Consider the following 12065-nt stretch of genomic DNA (forward strand, 5'->3'; position numbering starts at 1 on the left):
AGACAGGAACAAGCAAAACTGGTTTAGGAATACAACCAGTTCAACACCTAGCTATAAATCATCACTCTTTTTTTTTTCCAATTTAAAGAACCATTCTCACTCCCTGCGATATTTTTCACCTCTAAGCTGACGTCACTGGACTTTACCTGTCCACTGGTACTACATTAATTATCAATCAATGACAGATAGCAACCAATAGGAATACATTTATATTGGAATGGGAATATGAATCGTCCAATAGGAATGGTACAAACAACGATTGATTTATTCCGCTCAGTTATATAGTTCAGCCTCTGGCTTGAATACCTTAGTGGAAAATATTTACCCACTAAAACTCACCAATAAGGTTCTCGTTCGCATGCGAAGAAAATCTCATCTAGTGAGAATGGTCCTTATCACTAATGGCGTTTTTTTAAATAATAAACTCAAGACAACATGGAACAAATTATAAGTAATATGCTACATTGTGTTTATTTACAACGTAAAATAGAATTATGAATATAAATCTAATTTTTTATCTTAGTTTGGTTAAATACACACCAACAAAACATATTTTCCGTTTACATTTCTAAACACCAACTTAATTTTATGTTATTAAACTCCTCCAGTTAACTTTCCGTTAAAAATATTCTAATTTAAGTTAACAATTAACGGTGATAATGAATAAAGATATTTCATTTAAATAAATATGCTTTATTTTTCTTTTCAGTATGATCCACGAACGAAGTTTCCAGACCCAAGAATACCGATGAGGCCTGCTATAGTCGAAAACTTGCACAAAAACCCTTCAGAGATGGAAGCAGGAGCGCCCAAGCTACCAGAGGGTTTATTTGGCATTCTCCCCAGCGACATTGACAAATATTCCCGTCTGGTGTTTCCAGTGATTTTCATCTCGTTTAACCTAACCTATTGGATTATCTATTTACACATCAGCGATACTTTAGGAGAGGATAACCTTGCGCTGTCTTAACTTGTCAAAAATAATTATGCATGAATTTGCAAAAAGTACATCGATAATATTTAGACCTAGTCGTTACCATCCCGATTAACAAACAGAAATGCTCACACAGTAAAAAATTCAATTAAGATTTAGGCAATTATTGATGTAAGTTGATACGAAATTCTATCACAATACCTGATCACGAAATAGAGTACATGAATTCGTCGATTTAATACTGCACGCGTTGAATATTGTTAGCACAACCGAATTCGGCACAAAGCTCAACTATTAAGTTTTGATTTAGCCCAACACAGCACAAAAAGTTACATTTAATATTTCAAGAATATTTCAAGAATATTTCCGTATTTTATATCTACAATATAGCCTTACTATGAAACATCAGCATACAACACAAAAAGCAAACTGGATATTCATGGTAAAGTGCAATTGATAATTCCCTTTAAGTTTCAAACATCGTGAAAGGCTCATTTCAAATATTACTTATATTTTTATCATCATAAATACCTTGAACAACAAGAATTTCAGCGGGAATTTATTACAAACAGAAATTGATTAAAAACGAAAAATATTACCACCATTATTTTATTGTGCCTCAGAACATTAGAATTCAAAAAAGCAGTTCATGTTTTTCTCACAACGAGCATTACATATGCTTTCAGAAATGTTTTTGTTTTGTAATCTTTGAAATATAGCCTTTTCTTCGCAAATGAAATATTTCTGGGGTTGTAATCTCTAAGATAATATATAAGGTTACACATATAAACTTTTTGAGTCTTTTTACATCATTTATATTTCGTTGATTGAGTGAGATACAAGTAGAAATTACAAAATAATTATAATCTTTTCACTAAATAACACTGTCTGTTTACTAACCTTTGGAATAATAAGTCGATATTACAAGAACCTATGTTGCAGTTTGACCGGAACACACAGTAAGAGTTACTCTCATAGCCATAAGAATTAGATATATAAGTTCTTTAGTTATGAGGGAAATGAACATCGCAAGCAATAGTTATTATTTAAACTAGGAAATTGGTAAATTCGTCGACCTGGAAAAAAAAGCACCAGTGAATATTCAGATTATCAACGTTTGAAACATTTATGGAATGTTTCCGAAATCTATTTAATGACAAGACGGTTTCTATCATTGCAACGATATTTTTTAGAAACATTATTGCACACACAATGTTTGGAAAAAAATTTAATATTGAACATCTCATTACAGTACTTTAGAATATATGGTAGATTTAACAGGTTATGTTACAATGTAACCGGAACTAGCAGAAAGAAGAATTACTTCCGTAGTAGTACAAGTACTGAAACCAGTTATAAGTAAGGTGGAAAATGAATATTGTCAAGCAAAACCAAAATTACAAAAAACTTTCAGTAGCTACGGTTATAAGGCCTCATATAAAATTGCCTTTTGCGGCAATTTTCATTAGAAAAAAAAGCTTCACTAAAGACAGACATGATCAACATTTGAAACGTTTTTGAAATGTTTCCATAATTTATTTGATGAGATTACAGTTTCCATCGTCACAAATATACAATTTTAGAAAAGTAATGCAAACATTTCACCGTGTTAGAAAGTAAAAATATTCTGTAAGGTTTTTGAACGTTTAAAAGATTTTAAAGAAATATTTCTGAAATACGAATTGTACTTTTTGTGTTGTGTGAAAACGTACAGATAATTTTTGCATGTTATATCTACATTATTCAAAATACTAACTTGTTTTAAATTAACCAGTGCATGGTTTGTTGAGGTATCTGTTAGGAAAAAAAAGCATTCAAACTTTTAAAATGTTAGAAAATAACACAGAAAATCAGAATCCTTTCACCACTTACATTTACACCTAGTAAATACCAAAAAAAGTAATTTGTGCGAAATTTAATTAACTGAAAATAGTGGGTTTAATAAACCATAATATCACATGCAAACGCTAAAAATTTATAATTTATACATTTAAAAATATTAATTTAGATTAAAGGTCTAAGATATAGTTAGGGAACAGATGGTGGAAAAAAGTGCATATTAATATATTATATATCGCAATATGTATAGTGAGGGGTATGCAAGTATAAAAATCCAAAAATCTGTTCCTGCACTATAAAGCAGTTTGCTTAATAACGTGATTTATTAAACTATAGTGGTTTTATGCACCCAAAATTCTGGATTTTTCTTCTTCATTTTTTTATATTAGTTCAATTAAAAATATCTCCATAACATAAGCTGTGCTAAATGTTACAAAATAAAACATAATATAAAATATTGTATCAACGAAGAGCTAATTAATAATCCCCTGATAAATATATCAGGTAATCTAGTATTAAATGTGCCAAATAATTATTAAAAAGCTCATTTAATATTATTTTTAAATATTGCACTATTTAAGATATTCGTGCAATTATGACATTTTAAATATTCTATAAGATGTTTACATTTAATGTTGTGAATCAAATCCAATTAAGTTTTGTGAATAACTTATGTACAACATGCACTTCTATTTTTAAAAAAATGTGAAAATTAAAAAAAAGAGGTAACATGATGCATTACTTGATCCAATGCATTAAATAAAGAAAAAGAGTCAAACCGTTCACAAATTTAAATATTTACTCGAATTATTTACGGAGATATCCAAATTATTAAAATTTTTCAAGTATAATCGAAATTTCCTTTACGAATATTACGAATTGAAATTTAAAACAAAAAGTTATGCAGACTTAAAGATTAATGTAAGATAATCTAAAATTTAAGTGGGAATACCACAGTGATATTTTCTAAAATTTGCTTTGCTTTTATAATTAAGATTATTAGTACATAATTATTCAATAAAAAGCAGAATGGAGAACTCTGTTCTTAAACTATGTGTTTAAAGATTGATACAAATTAAGGAGATAAGGGCTTTTTACATTGATGTGCGTATGGATGAAATAAATTTTCGCAAATTTTAAATGATGTTTTAATTTTTAACCGATTCAACTACATATTTAATGGCATATATATAGTTAATGCAATTTCTGATAAATGTAAAATTTTCATTACATTTATAATAAAGTTAATTTTAATAAAGTAAATTTTCGAAGGAAATGCCTTACAATCTAATTTTAACATTTAATTATTCAAACTATAACCTCAATTTTAGAAAAAAAAATCAAAAAATTAAAAGAAAAAAATGCATGATGTTAAGTTTTTAAATAAATTGGGGGGAAAATATAAGAAAAAAAGAATAAACTTAATGAATATGAAAGATTTTATTTCCGGAAACACTGAATAAAATTTGCAGTCGTATGCGCTTTGTGGTGATACAAAAACCAATGTATCTTCCACTTTTGAATGAGTTAAAACTAATACTTTGGGTTCAAAGTTCTCAAATGTGTGCAATGTTTATAAAAATATTAAAAAAATAAATTTTTCAAAAAATTTTGCAGAATTAAGAGGGAAAAAGCGAAATTATAGAAAACTTTTGTTAGAAAAATTATTTAAAAAAAAATACAATGAAAAGACGAAGAAAAATAAAATGGTGCAAAACGAAAAATCAATTATTGCCAAATAAAATATACATTTCGCTTGCATTATCATAGCTAGAGCAAAATGCACATTTTTAGAAAACTATAAATTAGAATTAAAATAATTAGTTTTTCTAGCAATGCCCTAAAATTTATTACAAATTTAGAACTGTTAAATTGTTGAAATTTTAAATAATCAAAATATACTTATTAAACATTGCTCAAGAATTTCTAAGAGTTATAGAACTTTTTAGAATGTTTTTGGCATATATAACTTGCAACTTTTGACTACGATTTGCAATTAGAGCATAATAGCCAACGTATTTCCAGAACTTTTCCTAAACATAGAGAAACTGTTTTATAATAGGTCATTTGGTAGTAATATTTTTGAAAAATTGAAAAGTTATATTATTATTACTTTAAATTCATAAATTTAATAAGTTTCACACGTCTTGTTTCAGTAAAAAATTACATCTTATTAAAATTAAAAACACATCGATACTTAAAATTTTATGATCAAATGTATGCTTCAGCTTATAAAAAGATTAAGTTTAAAATGAATTTTATTTCAAACAAAATTATGATTTACATACATCACATGACATACATACATTACATACACACATCACATTTTAAAACTAATGCTCTAAAAAGATAAATTTTGTCTTCGATAAATTTTAAAGGATTTAAAAAAATATTAAACTCTTAGAAATCTAGTTGTTTTAATCAGAAATCTAGTTGTTTAACATCTTAAAGCTAATGCTTTAAAAAAACAAATTTTGTTTTAGATAAGTTTTAAGGAATTTAAAAAAAATATGAAATTTTCAGAAATCTAGTTGTTTTAATAATTTCTTATTCATATTCCTTAGATAGAGATTAGATTAAACATTGTATTTTAAAATGCATATTTTTGACGCATTCTCAAAAGCATTCCAACTTTTTCGTCCACTTTTAGATAAAAATAATTTCGCAGCTTTTCAGAAAAAAATATATATACTTCTATCTATCACAGAATTGTTTTTAAGTTTTATACAAAATGCCAAATAAAATCTGTTTTTCTTTTTTTTTTTTTTTTTTTTTTTTTAATCTATGCTCAAAAATATAAACTATTTTAAAAACTGTGTTCGAGCAGAATGAATTTGCTGTTAAATAATTGATTTTTTATGATATATGATTTTTTATATAAAAAAAATAAGAAAGTTAATAAATATTTATCTCAAAAAAATTAATTACTTTACAATACAATATAAATCTAAATCCATGAAAATGAAAATCTAAATGAAAGAATGTTACAAATCTTCAATGAAATTTAAAGTACTCATGAATAACTTCAGAACAAAAATGTACCTATTGTTTATAAAATAATTAGTGGAATTTAAAGTCTGTATTCCTTGTTCTGCAAATAGCTTTCAATAACATTTGCTAAGCAATCCAAACAAACATAAATGAAAAATGAAATCAGTTTGTTTTCTTTGCTCAAAAATCTAAACTATTTTAGAAACTAGGTTCCAGCAGAAAGAATTTACTGTTAAATAATTGATTTTTTATGATATATGGGTTTTTTTTAAAAAAATAAGAAAGCTAACAAATATTTATCTTAAAAAAATTAATAACTTTACAATGCGGTATAAATCTAAATTAATGCAAATGGAAATCAAAGTTAAAGAATGTTAAAAATCTTAATAAAATTAAAGGTACTCAGGAATAATTTCAAAACAAAAAATTTACCTATTTTTTATAAAATAAATAGTGGAACTAAAAATGCATACTTTTTGTGCAAAAAGCTTTCAATAACATTTGCTAAGTTATCCAAACAAACATTAATAACTCTTAATCAATTTCAACTGAGTAACCAATTAATAATTTTTACAAAATACATTAACTAATGAAGAAGCAACATTCTCATTTTTTTATCAATCACTATTAAGTAATAAGATATTTATAGCTCAATTGCAGGGGCAATTGCATTACAATTTTGTATTCATACTAGTTACACGAAAAAATATATATTATAAAAGAACATATTTAGAAAGAGAAATTGGCACCAAGACAAAAATTAATGTTGTAAACAGATTTTAGGCAACAAAATAAGCAAAGAAATTTTAAAAAAACTCCCACATGATTTAATATGTAAATAAATAATTATTATACCTTAAGCAATTCTTATAAAATTTTTATTTGCTAGTTACGATAAATTTGTGTAAACGTAAAATATGAAGATTATTCTGCATTTATTAACTTTATTTGGAGAATGAAAAAGAAACAATCTGTGAAAGGAAAACATAGAATGTATTATGTACACGGGATTCAGAATTAACGAGTATGTTGTTAAATATTAACTACAAATTGTCAATAAATGAATTGAAAACAGAAAGGCATTGAAAGGAAAATATTTTCCGGACTAAAATTGCCATTAAATAATACTCAAAACACATAAGCAGATTTGTTGTTTCTATACCTATTTAATTGCCTACAGTGTAGTTCTTACCAATAAGAGTAAAAATATTTTATAAATCATAACTACGGTAGTAATACTATTATTTATTCATAATCTGTTTTCCTTCAGTCTAAATATTTGGTATGAGAAATTTGTTTGCATTCCCCTTAGTACCTTCCAAATAATTAAACTCCATTAGCTATCAACAAAAAACCTTTCTTATGTAATGAGTTTCTTATATCTTCTCAATTCTAATACTATAAGTTATAACCATTAATTAGATAATTATGACTATTATTAATAAAACTAATTTAATCTTACTTAATTTATGAGCAAGAAAGTGCCAATAAAAAGGCAAGAAAATTTCTAATAAAAAAATATCTTATTAATACACATCATATACCTGAATAAAAATCCTTCTGAGTCATTAAACACATAAGATGGCGCAACGCTGTCCTCTACCTAAAGCTGATGAGAAATATCCATAGGAATATGTAAAATAATTCTATATCTGATGACATTTTAGATTTTTATCCAGCACTTAATGTCGTGATAATGAATATACAAGCATGTACATACCTAAAATATCTGCAGTTTATATAAGAACTAGATTTCACAGTAGCAGAATATTTTAAAACAGAAACGTCCAGATATTGCTCAACAAAGAGTTAATATAGAGAGCATAATATTCATTACGGTACCTCATTCAAGAATAATTTTATTTTAATTTGTAGAACGAGAGAAATCTACTCTTGATCAGAAATTTATAAAACGTTTCTAATGCATTTGCTGTGTATACACTACAAAAAGATCAGTCAAGAAAAATTAAGAAATGTATTCCTGAAAACACTATTTATTATATCTACTAACTATTTGCCATTATTTATACTAACGTATGGTTATTAAGAACTACTTATACTATTTAATAATTAATTAGTTGTGTAACTTGATTATACATATATTTTACCTTATGAAAGAAATTGTAAAAAATTAATTACTCTAAAATTTTTAAATTTTTAAATAAGATGTGCGTCAAAAAAATTTAAACAATGCATTAAAATTAACCTGGATGAAATACTAAGTTAATCATTCCAGGGTAAAAGCATTTAGTTTTCAATTCAAGTTTTAAAGATATTTCATCTAAATGTAGCAGAACATGCATCACTGAAAAAGCTTTTGACCATGATTAAGTGTCGATCTAGAAAAAAATTCAAGCTTTTGTGTAGGAAATATATTTTAAACACAACTTTCTGCTACTAATACAACAAAAAGTTCAACATTTTAATATTGAACTGAATATAGCAATTCATAAACAAACCTTTCTGGAAGAAAATTAAGTGGTTACTAGACAATTAAAATTGAATTGACAAGAAATTAAATTTAAATTCGGTCACTATCTTTTGGCCTAAAAAAAAAGACATTAAACAGTCCAATGGTGGTAACCTATCTCCAAAATTTGAGATGAAAGCTAAATGTATTCAGTTGTTCTTTGCAATGTCGCACTTAGTATAGAAGCAAATGTGTTTATCATTAAACTGTTCATCTTTTGTGCTTACTCTGTACTTGAATTTTGAAAATGAAGTATAAAAAGTAAACAAATCATTAATATAAAATGCCAAAAGTTTCTGCTTACATAGGTTTTGCTTCTAATTCCCCAAACATAGAACTCACAATCCAATATCCAATATTTTTCTTGCTTCTTTGTAAAATTTAAAATGAACAGTATTAAAAATTATAAAAACCAATGAGATTCATTGAAATCTATCTAATTTTCTCAAAGTCCAACGAATTTTAAGTCATTCAATACCAATCTTTAAATTTCTTTACTTGATTAATAAGTCTTAACTATTTGTACATGTAAATCTATTCATCAAAGCTTTCAAAAGGTATCTTTAAAAATTCTAATATAACTATTGTTTTATAATATATAATAATTTATGTAAGATATATGAGAGTCACATTGTTGCAAAACTTGCTAAGTACTAACAATTATTTTTAATATAAATGAAAACAATTCCTTTTACAAACTTAACAGGCATACAACAACTTATGTTCAGTTTTAATCTATGTTTTATACAGGGGATAAAAATCTGGATGTTGCAAATTTAGTTTTGCAACTGGATGACTCAGATGTATATACATAATAAAAATCTATATATTATAAATTTTCTGTCAAGTACAGAAAACTAAAAGACATAATTAAATATACAACCTATGTTCATACATAGTAAATGCATAACAATATTTAAAACTGGTAAAGAGTATTCTCTTCTTTGTTTTTATTTCAAGAAACTAGTATAAAGATTAGCTAGTCTATAGATCTCCTTTTCTGATTTTGAAATGTGTAGTGAATAAGTGGTATTAAACAGATTGAAACAATGAAATGTAATTTAACTGTGAGGAGTTGAAAATTAGAAGTCATTTAATTGAATTGTGATGAAACTAAGAATATATATATTTGTGATAGATTATGGATATACATGTCCTACTTAATATGAAGGGACTGTTAAACACAAAGCAAAAAACTAGATAAAACTCACTAGAATCAATAACTAAACATGTAACTAAGTGCCAAAAAACTTCCATGCCAAAAATATTAACTGGTTAGAAAGATATGATTTGTACAAAACAGTATCACAATTTTTTTTAAGAAAAAGTTTTAGTTTATAACACTTTAAAAGAAAATAGTATAAATATGACAAATGGCATATTTAATATTATTAGCACATGTAGCTTTGCAATGAAATGGATTGTGTGTATCAAATTATTAAGTATTATTTAAAAAGAATAGTGTTCTGCCTTCAGTGTATTTGTTTAAACATGTATATTTTTCCTTGTTTATCATATGAAATAAAAGTTTGATAAGCAAAATATACTTTAATGTTTCTTTTCCATAATCATATAAATAAATACAGGCATCTGCCAATTGAATGCAATATCTACAGTTTAAATGGCATTATTACACAAAACTTTCACTAAGTTAGCTTATAGCTTAGCTTATGCATTTGACTGTTATTTATATATATATATAAGGAGATAGTCCTAATGAAAAACACAAGTGTAATAAGAAAACTATTGCACTTTTATAAAGAGCCTTCATTTACTTTCAGTAAATTAGTGAAACATTATAAATATTTCCATAAAAAATTATTTCTCACAACTGGCCTTATTGAAAATTTAACATACTTAGAGTCATTTTTTTAAAGTCATTGTTTTCTAATTTTTACAAAACTATTTCTGGATCTTGAATAGCTGTAATTAATTGTAAAAAATATTTTAACTTATTCTTCTCACAAAATTACATGGAAAAAATATTTCTCATTACCTATTTTCTTTAAAAAATGTTGCTAAGTAGTAAGAAACAGAACTTTAATTTCATTGTATTAATTTTTTATTTGTTAATTTTATATTGAATGCAATTTATTTTATATTGAAATAAACTGTAAGTAATGTATTCAAATATACCAAATAAATATAAAAATAAATGAATAAAAAATTAGAAATAATTTTTAATAAATAAATTAAAAATGAATTTAAACTTAGTAAGGCCAGATGTACTTTAAAATAAAATCTTACAATATGCCAAGACAAAATACTATAATATATTTTGGTTAAACTTAAGTACTATTTCTCGCAAAAGCAAAAGTTTTTTTCTTTCTTAATAAATAAGGGGTATCAATTAAGATCAGCATTCTGCAAGCTGATTAAAATAACTTTGACCAATAATGAATACATTATAATATAACAATTGTGTATATTTGTGTTTTTTACTATCCCATTATTTCTAATTGTTTCACTATTTCCTTTTTTAATTAGTCAGAACAAAGACTAGTCACACTATATTATTTGATATAACAAATTTTTTATGAAAAGCGAAAGTTTATAATACGGTTCTTTAATTTAATCAAGCAAATTGGAACAAACAACAAAGACTTGAGCAATAAGTAAAATCTATCAGATGATACATAGGGCAAACATAATGCATAAAATACAATAATTAGTATGTTAGACTTAATGATGTTACACTAATTTATGTGCATTTAGAAATACTAAAATAACTTTAAATAAGTTTTCAAAAAATATTTACTTAAAGATGAAAATCTATTTATTGTATGTAATATATAATTAGTAATTTAAAATATGAACATACTTAAATATCTTTTCAATGCACTATAGTGTGAAAATTTTACTTGGAATCACTACTTACTTTGACAGAATTTCAAAATAGAATAATAAAAAAGTAAGATGCAATCAAGAGTAAATGTGGTATTTGTAATTAAAACAATTCTCTAACCTAAAAAAAGTTTATTTAGCCATATTTCAGCCTTACAAATCCTTTAGACATAACATTTCTCTTAAATGGAATGTTTAAATAAAGACATTTATTGGTAGCTTCAATTTTAAATTTGATTTAAATCCCAGTTTAAAACTGATATCTAATACAAACAAATCAAAATCAATTTCTTTAAATATAAATCAGTTATCCTACAGATTTCGATTGTTAAATATTATTGACAATGAAAAACTGCTAACAATGAATGTGCACAATAATTATATTTGGATAAGATTAAATAATAGCTAAGTAATTCAGGAAAAATGGGATTTTCTTGAGCATAAATACACTGTTTGGACTTTTTTCCTGTTATTACACAAGGGAAATTATGAAAGCATCAACAAAAGTAACACAGCATCTTTGAACATGTAAGATTAAGCACTATGCTAAATGCATTTAACAAATAAGAATTGTGTAAACAGGAAACTGTGTTTTACATAAGCAAAACTAGTAGAAAAGTTACACAAAATAAAAAATTGCATATAAGGAATCATAAGCTTAGAAAATACAAATACATCACAAACTATTTCTTGCCATCAGACTTAATGCAAGGATTAACAACTTCTGGTTATTTCAACTAGTAATTAGCAAAAACTTAAAAAAGAATGATGTTCTAGTTCAAAACAGCAAACTTTATAACTTACAGCACTTAAGTTTGATAACTATTAATGTCAAAGAGTGAAACATTATGAAAATAAAATAACTTTATTTTTAAAAAAAACTACTCATATTGAATCAAGCTCTCTTCATTTTGTTCATAAAAGTCACACATAAATAAGCTAAAAATAACAGCATGATATATAGCAAGACCTGAGCATACAAATACT

The 12065-nt window shown here is 25.4% G+C and overlaps 1 protein-coding gene across 2 annotated transcripts in view; it reads left to right on the plus strand.

The window, feature by feature from the left end:
- Window positions 1-1509, plus strand: part of LOC107442615 (gamma-aminobutyric acid receptor subunit beta-like) — a 299717-nt gene extending 298208 nt beyond the window's left edge. For both annotated transcript variants that reach the window (XM_016056221.3, XM_071188358.1), the window contains one exon: window positions 710-1509. In XM_016056221.3, the coding sequence (XP_015911707.1) occupies window positions 710-970 (261 nt within the window). In that variant the 3' untranslated portion in view covers window positions 971-1509. The remainder of the gene's footprint in view (window positions 1-709) is intronic.
- Window positions 1510-12065: the final 10556 nt, after the last annotated feature.

This window comes from Parasteatoda tepidariorum, chromosome X2 (genome assembly GCF_043381705.1).
Source record: "Parasteatoda tepidariorum isolate YZ-2023 chromosome X2, CAS_Ptep_4.0, whole genome shotgun sequence".
Lineage (NCBI taxonomy): Eukaryota > Metazoa > Arthropoda > Arachnida > Araneae > Theridiidae > Parasteatoda > Parasteatoda tepidariorum.